Raw genomic sequence first — 16,440 nt, forward strand, 5'->3', positions numbered from 1 at the left:
ATGAGTAGCATTATTAAAAGCTTGGGTTGGGATGAGTAGCATTCATAATTAACTAACTCGATCGACACGCACTTGTTAGCCTTGCCGCACTACGTGACACGTGTCTAGATAGGCTGATGTTAAAGGAGATACTGTCAAGTACTCGAGTCGACATCATAAGTGATCCGACATACCATATGAAAATGACAAACGGAAAATACCAAAATGTGTAAGAAAAATTCAAACCATTAAAAGTAATTTGACTAATTTGCATGCAAAATATATACGTTCTAATAAAATCCAAAAGCATTCAAACGCCAATTCTGCCACCGTCAATACTGCATGCAGCCACTAATTATAAGTTAAAGCCACTAATTATTACACAATCATATATCACCAATCACATAAAGTTTGTGATCATAAACATATATAGGTACATTTGGCTAGTAAACTATCTATGCACGTCTAACGTCAGTTTTATTCATTAAATAAACTATATACGCTCATTCTCTATTTTCACCCGTAACATTCAATATCGCTAGAAAACACTTTATAAAGTAGACTCGTGGAACCACCTTGGACAGCCTGCTGCCTTTGATGTGCTCTGCGGCGCACTTCCCTCAGGTCCTTGGCCATTAGATCAAAGCCATCAACTTCCGTATGTGTTTTTAGAGTTATTTTAGAGATTGTGAGGTTGGATAGGCCGTGTGGGGAGGAGTCTTCGAGTTTTTTTATACCCCAATTTAGAATTTCGTTAACTTCATCCAAATCACCATGATATTCGTGAATACACTCGAGTACGGTTCCGGATCCCGTGCCATTGATGGTCCTTCTCATCAGTTTCAACACGATGCCAGACGTGATGAAGACCATCCGATCGATTGGTTCTCCCTCCCGGAAAATATACCTGCCCTCCCAAGTATAGTACACTGGCCTCAGTCTCTTGAGGATCAAGTTCAAGAGTGTATCATTTTGTTCAAGCATTGGGACCTACGTACAAACAATCCAAAGAAAAAGAATATGTTAGAAATACTAGATCAAAGTATACAGCGGAAGCGATATTACCTCACAGGAAATATCTCGAATCTAGTGCGATTGTTCCACGGATTTTCCAGTGTCGTTGTTCATCCACGATCTTCACATCGATGGTGGAGTGTGCTACGTGGTAATACCAGAGCAACACTCACACATTCCACAGCCTAGATGCCGTGACTAGAGAGAACCATTTGAGATAGAGTTGTTTTGTCTAAGTGTATATTCTAAAGAGGGGGAGAGACTACCTAAATAGCCTCTCTAGTGTAACTCCCTGGCTGGCCATTAAGGACCAGCCATCAAGCCTCATGAAGTGGCTTAAGAGCCACTTCATAACCCCCAAGAGGAGGTGAAGGGGTGCCCACTATGGGTGCCCCTTTCTTACATCTCCCACTCACACATAGTGGGCAAGACCCTAGGTCTACATCTCTCAATATGTTTTCAATCTTGTTCATACTGGCAAATAGGCCGTGCAACCATCGAGCACAGCTGTAAAAGAAAAATGGGAGCACTATACCAAATCTCTCCTAGAAAAGACCAGCATAGCAACATCCCTAAAAAGTGTCTCGTTATGCCCCGACTCAATTGGTCACATCAGACTAAGCATCCCTAATCCCTCTCGAGTCCAAATGACTCAGAGCAATGCTCAATCTCCATAAAACATGATGTACTCACAGCTATATTGCAACTCCCAAGAAGCAACATAACTTGCCGGCAATGAGTATACACCATTATCGATGTGTTACCAAATAGTCTTCCCTTCGCGCTCATGTCATTTAGTTTCAATCCAGTTGCTTTCCCAGCAATGCCTCTTTAGACCGCATCATTCATGGCCATAGATAACATGCCAAAGTAACAGACACTAAAACATCAACCTTGTGACATAGTCAAAGGTCTCCTAAGGGCATAAATAAATTAGGGTCATCAATTATAACCTACAGGACTCACACGGTGAGGAAGCAGGGAACCATTCACTCACCTCTACTGTTGGTCGCAAAAGCACATGTAGTATGAAATACATGCTACGGTGGAGTTCTCTTTCCAAAGAAAGAGCGTATATCTATTCTCAATTCACCGTACAGATTTTAGTCTAGTCACTATCTCAGTGCCTAACCCGAGTCCCTCCATTTGCTCGCTATCCAAAGTGCCAAAGAGGATCTCGCATCTGGCTAAACCACAGGCTACATGGTATGTGGGTAACCATGCACGGTCCTTAGACCTCATCTTAGCTCCCACTAAGGCGACATATCTTTTGTGTCTTCCAACTTATCCCTCTCCGGAGTACCGAGTAACACATTGTCTCATCTTTGCTCGCTACCTCTTTGTAGCGCCAAAGGCGATCGCTCGTGTGAGTGAGCCGATCTAAGCCTGTCAATATACATTTTTCACCATAACTCCTAAATTTATGGTGAATGTGTGTGCATACCAAAGAATGCTTCCAATCACGCTACATGATCATAGAACACATCAGTATCATGTGCATGACGAGCAATACTGTGAGGTACAGAGAAATCACATGGTCAACAACAAATTATTAAACCACAACTCTCAAGTGGTGTTTAATGACCATTTCTCTCAATGCGCATTCTAATGTATAGTAACTTTCCAAAACATGCTCGTACCAAGAGACTCAACTTTTACATGTAAAAGTCATTTGCACAATCATGAAGTCAGCGATGACTCATCGCGAATCTTATTTAGGTCAAACTCACAATATAAGCCATAGATTCTAGTCAGCAAGTCTAACTGCGATTTTTAAGAATCTACAAAGTGACCACAGATGTTATTCAGCAAACTTAATTTGCGACTTCAATGTTTCATTTAAATCTCTTGCACTCAACAAAAGCATGTGAGATAACTATTATTTATTTTTCATTAAGGGTAAAGCGATTAGGGCCTTTGCTCCCAAAGACAATCATAATAGTCTAGTCGTTACTATTAACGACAATCGCATCACAAAGTCACTTAACCAAGTAAGCCATATTTACCCTCTAACAAAAACTTAACCTATAACTTTTATGAGCAAACCATAATGGAAACATCAAATAGTATAGGCAAAACTAGATTCTTTAGTATTTTTCATCTCATTAATTGTCTATGGATTTTGAACAAGAGTTCCTAGAAACTGTTTTCCTCAAAAACAGTCTCACAAGACATGAAATCCGAGCTTCTTTTCACAAACTCATGTCCATCACCTCAAAGTATGGAAATCCTCTTATTAAGCGACAATTAATTATCTAAGATAACCAGTTCGCAATATCTCTTTTTATGCCACTTTTCTAATATTGTCGACAGCGTTCAAAGAACCCCATTTTATTTAATAGGTCGTTTAATAAAAAAAAACGACTAGGTACATTGGGTATCTTTGAATAGATGGTTTGTTTAGGCCGCATGTAAATAGCACTAGCAGCATTCATTCGCTTTCTGTACCAAAATAGTACTAGCAACAATCATGCGTACCATCTAATTCTCCTATGAGAATCAGCTATTTAACACCTTCAAGAAAAGTTTCAATAAATATGCGATCAATAGCTATCTAAATGCAATTCAATTAGTGCCAAGAGATGGATCTATACCTCTATCAACTCCACTTTTCCTTTGTCAATTAGATCAACAACCCCAGGTTGGATCATATAAGTGAAGCGAATCTAAGATTTTATGTTGGGATTCATACTATGTGAATTCAATACCTTTAGCGGAGCCATATTATAAATATTCTTTTCTAGTCTCTAAACGACGAAAGAATATTGATATAAAGCTACCACGCTATTTATGAGGATCCTTATAGTCTATAACTTTTGGGAGTCACTATCACTAATGGTACACCTTAACTCAAACTCAAAGGTATACTCCCACTAGTTGTTGAATTACTCCCACTATTTTCGATGATCTTATATAAAAAGAATTTTGAAAAAATAAGGTTAAGGTAATGTGGAATGAAATGTGATGAAAACGTTCTTTCCAAAAATAAGTGTTACAAAAATCCACAATTCCCCACTCTCGCAGAAAATACGAGTAATTTTCTTGACTCAACCAAAAAAAATGATCAAGTTTAGATCCTCTCGACTTTTAATAGAATTCACGTTTGCACAAAATAGTCACTTAGCCTTTCTCAAAAGCGAATGAACTCGATCTAAGGACGACAAATCAAAATTAAGGCTGCAACCCATATTACATCAACCCAAGTGTGATGTAACAATTGCTTTGCGCCATAATTCATTTATAACACCATTCTCAGCAAGTCAATAAACTGCGAGATAATTGTTTTCATCATATAACTCATACGATTGCGATTTCAAAAAAAAATTTTAACCGAAAAATATATTTTCATAAAAAAAAATTTGGATCGCATTTATATGATGAAACAACATATTTATTATCAAAGTCCTTAATGTGCATTTATAGGAACCTTCACATAGAAAATGCTCATATTGCCTTTTCTCTTTGACTCTACTAAACCAAGGAGAGGGATTTCATTAGCGAGAAAATTTTCAATTTCTCAAACTTCACACCCATCATCCTATGCCTCTATGGCATATTTTAGCATATTATTTCCCCACCCGAGAAATAATACCACTGAGTCAATGAGTGACCATCCAACTTCCAAACCTCTAGGAATTTTCACTAACACCACTACTTTCAATAAGTCTTAAATCAAATTAGGTATAGACTTCACAAATATCGCATTAAAAGCGCTAATAAAAACATCGTTTTGTGCAACAAATGCAGTATGTGACGTTTTAGCTGCTAACTAGTGATATATCTTTATTTCTTGCATACTCAATATTTTTCATATTCTTCAATCTACTATAGGAGAGAAAAAGAAAAACTTAGCGAGAAATTATCTTAACCTAAAACCTATCTTGCATCAGTGCAACCATGAGCAAAATTTTTAGTTTTGGTTTAGATAAGTCGTACCTAATTATTCAGACTTTTGCCACAGTTGTCACGCAAACCTCCAAGGTGCTTGGTATTACTCTCAAGGGGTGCTCCAAAGTTTATATATCTGCAAGAACCTATTTGTTCTCGCTAGAGAGAAATAAAACTTGAGCAAGATTACCAGTGCTAATACCACATAAATGTGTACTGATAAAATTTTTTAAAAAAATGAATGTGCCAATCAAGAATGTCCTCAACACGCTTGCACACTCAGATTTTAATATCCTTACTCGCCAGACATACTAGCAAGTTTTAGAGAGTATGTTCTTATCTATGAGTAATCTAAATTGCTTTGAGATTATAATGCTCAACCTCAAAATATAGGAGCAATTAATCTTTGCGTTACAAAAATAACACACAATTTCTTCTATTACCCACAAGATTCTTAAAGGCAAAATAGTGATTTAGCTCTATATGATAGTTGATCCCATCAACTTCTATAAAAATTGTAGTGCATGCGTCCCACGCGCACTTCCAATTTTATTCTAGACATTTTAGAGGTTTTACAATAATGATGGTATAAGACTATCTGGCTTTCAAAAAAATTTTCATTCGTTTCCAACTACTGCTCATGGAGGAGATTAATGCGACAATTAAGTCGTATAAATAATCTCTAGACTTTCTTCATGGTTATCTCAAAGTTACTAAACTATGCGCATTTAATTGCACACACATTTAAGAAATTTGTCGCGTTAATCTAAGTTAGAACAAAATAATTAATACACGTCGCAAGATCGAAAATTCGCTAAGCTTCCTAATCATCTCTTGCGCCTCAATGTCTAATTATTCATTTCTAACTTAATTTCGCACAAATTTATATTGTATAGGAGATTAATTCCAAATCAATCTCAACCATACTCCCACTAGGATAAGTAATCTACTGAGTTAGTCTCATGCAAAAATAAGTCCTAGTTAGTATAGAACAGATCAATATTGACGTCAAGACTCAAGACCGATCACCTAAAGCTAGGCAGCTTGGAATGGCGAAGCTGGCCACCTAGCTATATGATGTGGACGTCAGTGTATATTCTCTTCAAAGCAGAGATTAATGTCAACAGCACTTAATTTATGCAATATTATATATTAATGCAGGCCGTGCAAAACGAGTTCTATCGTTGTGTATCCTGGCTTCATTATTGCATCTAAAAAAGAATGAATGTGGTACAATGTGTATGTTATCATGATTAGCGCGCGGTGGTGTCCTAGGAAATTTATCTGTGGAGGCCATATTAAAGTTTTGTAAGAATATTTTTTGTATAGAATATAAATTTCTTGGGTATATATTAATACAAAGATTAGTACAATAAATTATATAATTCAAGATTCTTAATTAAAACATGTCAATAGAGAACTTGATATTTCTCCTCAGAACTATGGTTTTGATGGAGAACGAAAAAAAAATGGTTCAAGAGATTAGATATAATAGATAATATTAATTTCACATGATTGTTTCATGGTTTTAGAAAATTCATCTTGTGACCTTCAGAAATATTTTGGGATCAAAGCTTTCAATTTTGGGGACAATAGAGGGACCATGGATGGATATTTTTTTGGAGGTTTCTAATTAGGCCTTCATGATGAGTTCATTTAGAATTTTCTGGAGAAAATAATTTTCTAGAATTTTTCTTTCAGGCTGGTAGAGGAAAGGTTTCTGGATTTTGTTAGATTTTTATGCTTGTGTAGAGAAATCCTGTGTATTTTTTTTCATGTTATGTTTTCAGATTTCACCAAATGAAGAATTAAAACAAATAAAACTTTCAACCAAGTGAAAAACAATTAACGTACGACACAACACGAGAGAGAGAGATCACTCACTTCCTTCAGCCGGGGTAAGCAGAGATGAACCTTAACCTGCTTCTTAATATTCTGATCAAGCCAATCTATCGGTAGAGTACTCTCCATATGATCAACTTCTTTCCCTTCTTTTTCAATTTTGCTCAAGTAGACATTGATGTTTTTTTTAATCTCCCTAGGGAGATTGTTTCTGTTCATCCAACTACTTGTTTTTTTTTTTAATCTCGTTGACATTCGATCTTTTTCTTTCTAAATACTGTATCCAGTTCTATAGATTTCTCCACTTGCATATACATCTGCACCAAAACAAATTAAGCTCTTGATCAAATTCATCTTATTGATACGTTAATAGTTAACCCGAAAGCTTAATTGATAGAAAATAAAATAAAATAAATATTCAATACATGAAATTATAAAACCTTAATAAGTAATCTACATTTTTATAGTAATTAGTAAGTGATCGATCGACACTACAAAAAAAAAATATTATTTGTGATGAGTTATACACGATGAGAATCATGACTACTACTTGCTATGAGATTGACTGATCATTTTAGTAGAAAATTGCCATTTTCATAACAATTAAATAACTTGGTTACAAATTAACATTTTTCTTGTAGAATGAAGTAGAAAAACTAAAAATGATCAAAAGTATAAACTCAATTTGCAATTTAATGACTTCGATCGTGCATATATAACTAATTAATTTAATCTTTTGAACTGAAGTCCATATATATCATGTACGTACGTACTTATATATAAAGTAACACAAGTACTTAAAGAAGATTATAGCTAGATCTAACACAAAATAAATAGATATATTGATGATGAATTATGAAAATTTTATCATTGAAGTAAGAAATATTGAACAAAAAAGTAAAATAATGAAGTTGAGAAAATGAAGACATTGAGCACCAACCTGCAAATTACCAATGAAATACAAAAACAGTAGCAAGCCAGAGATGGAAATCGAAACTGCGAATAAGGTTTCCAAGGATCGAGCACTTGTTTGAAGGTTTTGACCGAAAGAACTGCAAAAATTGGAGTAGCTATAATCAGCAACCAAGGTCACCGACGAGACAAGATCAAACAAAGATCACCATATAAAAAGAAAAAATAGGTTCAATAATCTTTTTAATTATTATCATCTCATTATTTTTTATACGAAATCAAATCAGAATTAAATAATAATTGATCATTTTTCACTTTAAGATATTAATTTTAATTAGCACTATCATCATTGTACCCGCTTCTCCTTTAAGAAGTCCAAATTGTCCCTATCAATTTTAAAAAACATGGTATATTAATCCGATCAAATCAAAACTAAAAAAGGGAGACCCAAAAGAAACTAGTTAGAGAGGATAAAATATCTCAGACTCATAATTGGTTCTACGCCCAACCTAAGGGGAGTGTCTCTTCAGGAGGGCGGAAATAAAGAACGAATGAGGGGACAAAAAGCTGAATAATGAAAATGGTGTCAAGAGGAAAAGTAGAGGTGTGATATAAATAAGAGAAGATGAAGATAAGACATAAAGCAAGAAATGGGTAGAAGATACAAGGGCAGACTTCAACTTTCTAAGAGAGACTTCGACTTCTCCTTTAGCTTCTTCAACCTCACAACAGGAACTCCAGCAATGAGATTTCCACCAGAAAATAGAGTTATGATCTCCATTGTGACATGAGGATAAGAGACCATAAAACAATCATATTATAGTGGATTTTCCCCTCTCCAAAACTCCCGTAGACGTAGGCATTACGCTGAACCATGTAAATCTGCGTGTGCTCGGCTTATCACCATTTCATAACAAGTCAACAGGCGGGAAACTTTAAGGACTGCCCAACCTCCCTGGAGCCTGAATAGGTGGGCAAGTCACTTGACTACCCGACCACCCTTACGCTTATAAAAGCCGAGCTCTACGCTCGCACCTTACGCGATAGAGTACATCTCCCACCGTAGCCAAGCTTTGCGCTAGGACCTTACGCAGCCGAGCCCATCTCCCGCCAAAGTCAAGCTCTGCACTCGCACTTTACGCAGCAGAGCCAATCTCCCTCCTAGCATCACACTTGGAAATCTTTATCGCTTAACGCAAGTGGAACGAACGACCAGAGACACCTTCCAGGGCTTATTTTTCTATGAATTGCTATTGACTTATGCATCTCTCTCATATATTTGATCTTCTCTCAAGGACTTCTTTTAGTGCGAATTAACCTTAAAAATCACAGGCAACTGGAGGGGATAAAATATCATAGGCCCATAATGGGTTCTAGGCCCAGCCCAAGCGGGAGGATCTATTCAGGAGGGAAGAAAGAAAGAAGGAAGGAGGGGGTAAAAAGCTAAGGAAGAAAAAGGGTGCTAGGAGGAAAAGTGGAGATTTAATGTAAAGCAGAGAAGATGGGACATAAAGAAAGGGAGGGGTAGATTTCAACTTTCTCAGGGGGACCTCGACTTCTCCTTCAGCTTCTTCAACCTCATGACAGGGACTCCAACAACGAGATCTCCATCAGAAGATAGAGTTTCGATCTCCATTATGCAGCGAGGATAAGAAACTATGAGTGACTGTAAAACAATCATATTATAGTGAATTTTCTCCTCCCCAAAACCCCCGTAGGCTTAGGCATTACGCCGAATCATGTAAATCTGTGTGTCCCTGCCTCTTTATTTTTTTTGTATTTATTTATTGCTCATTGCCATGGATGCACGTACGGACACCCTACAGTTGCAGTAGACCACCACCGAGGGCTCTTTACAACACAAGCTTGAATAGTCTCAGTAGGCCAGGAATGAGTTTTTCTCCCCTTCCGACCTATTGCGCTATTTTTTGACATTAACACTAGTACTTCTGATAATGGTAAGCACTTACGTTGCGATCTTATCCAATCTTATATCGTTGTCGCTGCCAATTGCTTGCCTACGTTACTAAGATTTTCCCATATCATGTTATCAAAATCTAAACTATATATGCATGCAATAAAATTAGTTGTGTGAGAGAAACAATGTTGCATCAAAAAATATCTTGTGTGCTTTACTTGATAGAATTGAAGCATATATGGAAGAAAGATTTATGTTTGAAAGAAATTACTCTAAATTTGTCTATTAAATTGTCATGTATTCTTTGAGCGTATAAGAAGTGCACTTTTATAATAAGACCAACAGTGTTAAATTATGTTATGATCCTGAAAGTTAGATGTTTAACTAAATTAGTATCTAACAATCTTAGAACTTTTTGATTAATAGTTGGATCTTTAACAATTGGTATCAGAGCAGGGACCACGTCAAGAGTTCAAGTCACGGAGGGGGCAACCTTTAAGGCTAGATTAGAATGCTTTGGTACTATTTATGGGCTTAGTTTTAAGTTATTGAATACCGATAGATGAGTGAAGCTGCTAAAAGGGAAATGGCTACCACAGGGTCATTGTCGATAGAGTAGGCCGTCGTGGATGTCGGATTCAGAAACGTGGTGGAATGTTATGATTCTGAAGGTTAAATATTTAATAAAATTAACATCCAACTGTCTTAGGACTTTTGGATCAATGGTTAGTTCTTTAACACATTATAACCGAGAAAGTTTTTAAAATGTCAAAGGGAGGCTAGTATTAAAAGTGAAAAAAAAAATCCATTGATTCTATTAGAGAAATATATATATATATATATATATATATATATGCCTTTCGTATGCTTACAAGATATGTACGTAAGAATTTAATAGAGTTCTTACAACTGGTACTTAATTTAGCAAAAATCTTCATCACTTGGCATGATATCATGTTTACTAATGACAAGCACTAATTAACAAAAACCAAAGAGTTTTAACAAGTGCAAACCTCAAATTTCGCAGGCCCCACCAAAAACAATGCACCATCTTTCGTGGAATATCTGTGGACGCCAAAATACCCAACTGAATGGCTTCATGGAATATTCTGAAATCATAGGAGATCATATTTTGTGTTTCATGAATTGGGCAATAATCATTTATAAAGGGGTAATTTCTCAAACTGCTATCACAACTGAACGAACTTTGGCTACATCCAGTATGTTTTTCACAGGCTATCTGCCAGCACGTCATCTCTTGATCGACGGCAAAAAGGTACCAATTGGCACCCAGAACCTAAAAGATCCATAAATCTGTTAGTTAAAGAGATTGAAAGATAATTAGTTTGTAAAAGTTACACTTTTTATTTAGAAAGGAAAGAAAAGGCAGTAATAATAGTCGATGATTTTGAGAACGTGATAATATTACGTACAAGTCTAGTATTCTTCTAGTTAATTTTGCCGTACACTCCCACCAGCTATAGAAATACCAAAGGAATTAAGTTATACATGCATGGGAAGCCCTGCTTCCTGGATTTATAACTTTTATAGTAACAAAGACTTCTAATAGTCATGTGTTTTGTGCAGGTGACTAGTTCTCTTATCCATTGTGTCAAATGTATCGAAATAGATTGCTATTTTGGTAATCATCATCTTACGCAATATCTCTTTTGAAGAAAATTTAGCTAATATGCTTTCGAAATCTAATCCTACTGGATCAGCTTGAGTTTGACTGGATGCTATAGTCTGTACTTAATTTTTATAATTAGATCAACTAATTTTACCAGAATATTCTTAAAATGTTATTCTAATATTCATATGTGATGTGAATATTCTATATATAATATTTTCTAACATGTGTGGAATTGTATTTCCTTTATTTCATAGGGTTAATTCAATTATAACTAGGCTCTCTCGAACATTTGAAACATATATTGACCAAAAGAAACTTAATTCTCTTTTACTTAATCATAGGCTTTTTTCTCTATTTTTTTCACTCCTTCCCTTAGTAAGATCCTATGTCAGAGTAACCTATTTCTAGTGCTTAAGTACGTTGTGCGATCTTAAAAGGAATGGGCGTACAAAAGAATTTCAAACCATAAGGGTCCACGAAAAACTGCAGGTTGTTCACAGGTTTTATAAGCATAAAATATAAGTATACATAATACATTGATACAAAAGTACACACATATGTGTGAAGTGCATGCATTTAATTTGTCAATGTTGATTCATATAACTTAAAAACGTGAGACTCGCCAAAGTAAAATGAGATAAACAATAAAAATATATAGGTGGCCTAAAATGAATATGAAATTGGTAATCAACTTACTTGAGTGGCAAGGATGTATAGAATGAGATTAAATACGCTTCTAAACAGTACATTTTGAGTAAGTTTCTTGTTGGTCCGGTTTACTTTCTTCCATGACCCATAAATTCGGAGAGCTCTTGGCACATATTGGAGAGGGACAAGAGCATTGAGAAATTTTACTCGAATATTTCGAGTGTCTCATTTCTCTAAAAATGAATATTCGAAGTAAGACCTCAAAGATAAGAATCAGTGTAGTCAAGATCAACTAGCATAGCACATCATCTTAAGCATATTTAATTTAATATATAAGCAATAAGATGTAATGTTAAATCCTGTTTTACCAAAAGACACAAGATATAGTATATTTGGGAAGCCATTAAAATTTAATTGATTTGCATCTGCTACGAAAGTATAATAACAAGAGTGCTCATCGTACATGGACAAATGATTATTTTTTTTTCTAATTATTCATCTTCTGACTGAAAAATAAAGAAGTACTGGGAAGTAATACAAATATACCCCAAAGAAGCATATATTTATATTTGCACGCGCTCGCGCGCATATATATATATATATATATATATATATATATATATATATATGTATAAATATATATATACATCTATTCTATGATAATAAACACCAATCGAGCATGAACAGGAATAAACAATATTTTTCTTGTATTCCGTGTGTAGTCTATGTTTGTTGTGCCTTGTTCTGTCTTGTTGTGTCCTTTGTGTCCGTTTAGGTGAGAGTTTTTGGTCTTTTGATGCAGGTGTTCAGAGGGTTTTTATGTCACTGTCAAATCCAGTTGCGTTTGAGAATATGAGAGGAAATCACCTGTGGGTGTACTCTCAAGAGTGACCGCAAGCCTTGTAGTGAGAATGGACTTGTCGAGAACCCATTTTGAACTCACCACATTTGTAATTTAATTTAATTCAATCAACTTTTAAGCAACAAGAAATTATATATATATATATATATATATATATATATAAATCTACTCTATTATAATAATAATAAGTGGCTATCTAACTATAAATAGTAATTTTTATTATTTTTCAGTTAATTTTTATTATTTTTCCGTTAAATTCTGTTTTACTAAAAGACCTTTAAAATTCTTGATTATTTAACATGTAGCTCCCTTATAAAATTTAATAAAAGATCCAATTTTACTAAAAGGTCCTTAAGACCCTTGACCATTTGACGTGTAGCTCCCTTGTAGAATTTAATGAATGATCATGTTTTATCAAAAGACTCTTAATAGCCCCGTGGTGCACATGAATTGACGTTTATTTTTTATGTCCTTTTTGTTCTGACAGTGTACTCGTTTTTCTTTCTTTATGTTTTAATTTTTTTAAAATAAAAAAATTAAAATGACTTTACTCTTTAAAACATAAACACTTAATTAGAGCATTTTCATTGTAAAATCCAACTTTAAGTAAATTTAACTAATAAAATAATTAAAACACTCAATATATAATATTAATTATTAATTTGATTATAATATAATTATTATTAATATTTTAATTAGTAGAACTATAAAATGTGATAAAATATTAAATTAATAATATTTTATTATTATATAGAGAGTAAATAGATAATCCAATATGGATGCAAACCAATGCTCATACTTTGCTAAACTTTAGATTTTTTTTAATCTTGATTTTTTGTCTTTCTTTAATTTTATATTTTATTTTTTTAAAAAAATAAGTTACTGACTTTTTTGCTTTTTTTTTTTTATTTAAATCATTATGTCAGGTGCACCCCGGGACTAACGCACCCGGAGCCGTTCCCGTGTGTGTGTATATATATATATATATATATATGCACAAATTGAATATTAGAGAAGCCAATGGTAAATGACAGTAAATATCATATAAGTTACATAAAAAGAAAATAAAACGACATGCACCCTTAATTTAATGGAAAGAGAGGTTAATTAATATATAGACATCATGATGATCCTCCTCGAAAAAAGAAAAAATGGGGCAAATTAAGTAATGAAGCACTTTGAAGCAGAAAATTAGTCTCCTTAATTTACCTGTGGGAGGGGAAGAATTGCGAGAACATCAATTAGGAAATAAGATCTCAAATACCTCTTCGCTATGAGCCAAGCATCTGTGACCATCTGTAAGGTACCAAACCAGAACAAAGGAATGCAGCAGAATTGTTAAGAACTAAACTCTCGAACTCGCAAATCAGTATGTAAAATCAAGAACCAGTTTATTAATTCTTGCCAAGGGTTTTCGAGGAACCCTAAACCTCCTTACAAGAAAATGAAGAATCTCACTAAGATAGATCTCGATACCAGCTCTGCTGGTTACAATGCTATTTATAGACTAAGAAGAAGATTGAAACGTCGTCGTTAACCCATCGGTAGTGTTTCAGACAGTTAATTCTGTTACGCTTGCCTCTGGTTAATACGCACCGTTTCACTTAAGTTGTTCTGTTATTTCAGTTATGAATGCTACGCACCGTTTCGACTCTTATTTCATTTCGAAGCTAAACTTCACACCAACTGCCATGCTATTCACCTTCTGTTCCTTACATTCTCTACCCCTTCAAGGACCTTGTCCACAAGGCCCTATCATTTTCCCCCTCATCAAAGGACCTTGCCCACAAGGTGTGGATACAAGTTCCTCAACTTCCACAAAATTTCCCAAGAACTGTCCTCACTCGGGGCACCCACCCACTTAACTAACACCTCGGTAGCAGCTTGATTCCCAACTCTTTTCATCCTTCTCTCAAGGATGACTTCAGGCTCGGGCTGTACTCTCCCTTGTGTATCAACTGGAGGAAGGACTGGTAAAGGAGAAACACCTTGTCCCAGTTTCTTTTTGAGGCAAGAAACATGGAAAACAGGATGAATCTTAGATGAACTAGGGAGGTCCAATCTGTATGCCACAGACCCAATTCTTTCCAGCACTTGGAATGGACCAAAAAATCTTGGAGAGAGCTTCAAATTATGCCTTTAAGCTACTGTCTTCTGTCTATATGGTTGAAGTCGTAAGAAAACCCAGTCACCAATCTGAAACTCCCTCTCAATCCTCTTAGCATCAGCAAAGAATTTCATTCGATGTTGAGCTTTCTGGATGTTATCCCTCAACAAGGACAAGAGCTCATCCCTGGACCTCAATTGTTGATCCACAGCTGCATTAGAAGTTGTCCCAGGCACATAAGTCAGCAGCTTAGGGGGTGCATATCCATAGAGAGCTTCAAAAGGGGACATCCCTATTGAGGAATGGGGTGTTGTATTGTAGCACCATTCTGCCATGGACAGCCAATTACTCCACTCCTTGGGTTTATCACTCACATAACACCTCAAATAGCCCTCCACATTTTTGTTTAAGTTCTCGGTTTGCCCATCAAATTGTGGGTGATAAGCTGAGCTATAATGAAGTAAGACCCCTTGGAGGTGAAACATTTCTTTCCAAAAGGAGCTTGTGAAAAGTGGATCCCTGTCAGACACAATAGACTTAGGCATTCCATGAAGTTTGAACACCCCTGAGAAAAAAACTTGAGCCACTTTAGCTGCTGTAAATGGATGTGATAAAGGAAAAAAATGAGCAAACTTAGTCAATCTATCAATAACAGACAGAATGACAGAAAACCCCTGGGAGTGAGGAAGGCCTTCAATAAAATCCATGGCTATATCTAACCAAGGAGAATGAGGAATGGATAATGGCTGTAAAAGACCTGCAGGCTTCACTGTTTCATGCTTACTAGTCTGACAAATGGCACATTCCCTCACTAAGGTTCGAATATCAGCCCTCATGCCTTGCCAATAAAACTCCCTTCTAGCTTTCTGGAGAGTCTTCTTATAACCCACGTGTCCAGCTTGAGGATTGTTATGAAGATAATCAAGAATCTTCAACTTAAAGGGAGAATTAGGAACCAATACCAATCTGCCCTTTCTCAATAGTAACCCTTGTTGCAAGCTGTAATGTTTAGGGCCCAGCAGCCCAGAACTCAGTTTAGATACAATCTCAACTAGCTCACTGGATAGGTTATAACTATCCTTTAATTCTTGAATCCATAAAGGAGTGGGAAAAGTAATTAAAGCCAGCACAGCACCATCATCTTCATACTGTCTGGACAACCCATCAGCAACTACATTTTCCTTGCCACGTTTGTACTCAATGGTAAAGTTATACCCCAACAACTTTGATAACCACTTTTGTTGGAATTCAGTACCCACTCTTTGCTCAAGGAGGTGTTTAAGTGCCTGTTGATCTGTTTTAATCTTAAAAGATTGCCCTAACAGATAAGGTCTCCACTTAGAAACTGCAGAAACAAGAGCTAAAAGCTCCTTTTCATAAGTGGAAAGCAGTAAGGCCTTGCCCTTTAGACCTTTGCTATAAAAAGCAATGGGCTGTCCTTCTTGCAAAAGGACTGCTCCAAGACCAATGCCCGAGGCATCACATTCAATTGTGAAACATTTTGTAAAATCAGGAAGTCTCAAAACAGGAGGCTCAGTCACTGCCTCCTTTAATTTCTGGAATGCTCGAGTTGCTGGTTCTGACCAATTGAATGCATTCTTCTTGAGCAAATCTGTTAAGGGTGCTGCAATGGTGCC

General features: G+C 35.7%; 1 protein-coding gene across 1 annotated transcript; it reads right to left on the bottom strand.

Annotated features, from left to right (window-relative positions):
* Positions 1-495: 495 nt before the first annotated feature.
* LOC108986294 (cyclic nucleotide-gated ion channel 1-like) lies at positions 496-13,992 on the bottom strand. Its single transcript, XM_035691491.1, has 6 exons — positions 13,902-13,992; positions 12,246-12,284; positions 11,883-12,040; positions 10,567-10,850; positions 7,664-7,775; positions 496-969 (listed from the first exon to the last, which is right to left on the bottom strand). The coding sequence occupies exons 1-6, from the start codon at positions 13,990-13,992 to the stop codon at positions 496-498; spliced, it is 1,158 nt and encodes a 385-aa protein (XP_035547384.1).
* Positions 13,993-16,440: the final 2,448 nt, after the last annotated feature.

Source organism: Juglans regia, chromosome 7 (assembly GCF_001411555.2).
Source record: "Juglans regia cultivar Chandler chromosome 7, Walnut 2.0, whole genome shotgun sequence".
NCBI classification, from domain to species: domain Eukaryota; kingdom Viridiplantae; phylum Streptophyta; class Magnoliopsida; order Fagales; family Juglandaceae; genus Juglans; species Juglans regia.

Excerpts from the sequence above, each read along its gene's own strand:
- LOC108986294 (XM_035691491.1), bottom strand. The coding sequence starts at position 13,992 with ATGGTCACAGATGCTTGGCTCATAGCGAAGAGGTATTTGAGATCTTAT. Across the intron at positions 10,851-11,882 it reads TATACATCCTTGCCACTCAA|GTTCTGGGTGCCAATTGGTA; the intron begins GTAAGTTGATTA and ends TGGATCTTTTAG. Across the intron at positions 970-7,663 it reads ATTTCATTGGTAATTTGCAG|GTCCCAATGCTTGAACAAAA; the intron begins GTTGGTGCTCAA and ends GTTTGTACGTAG.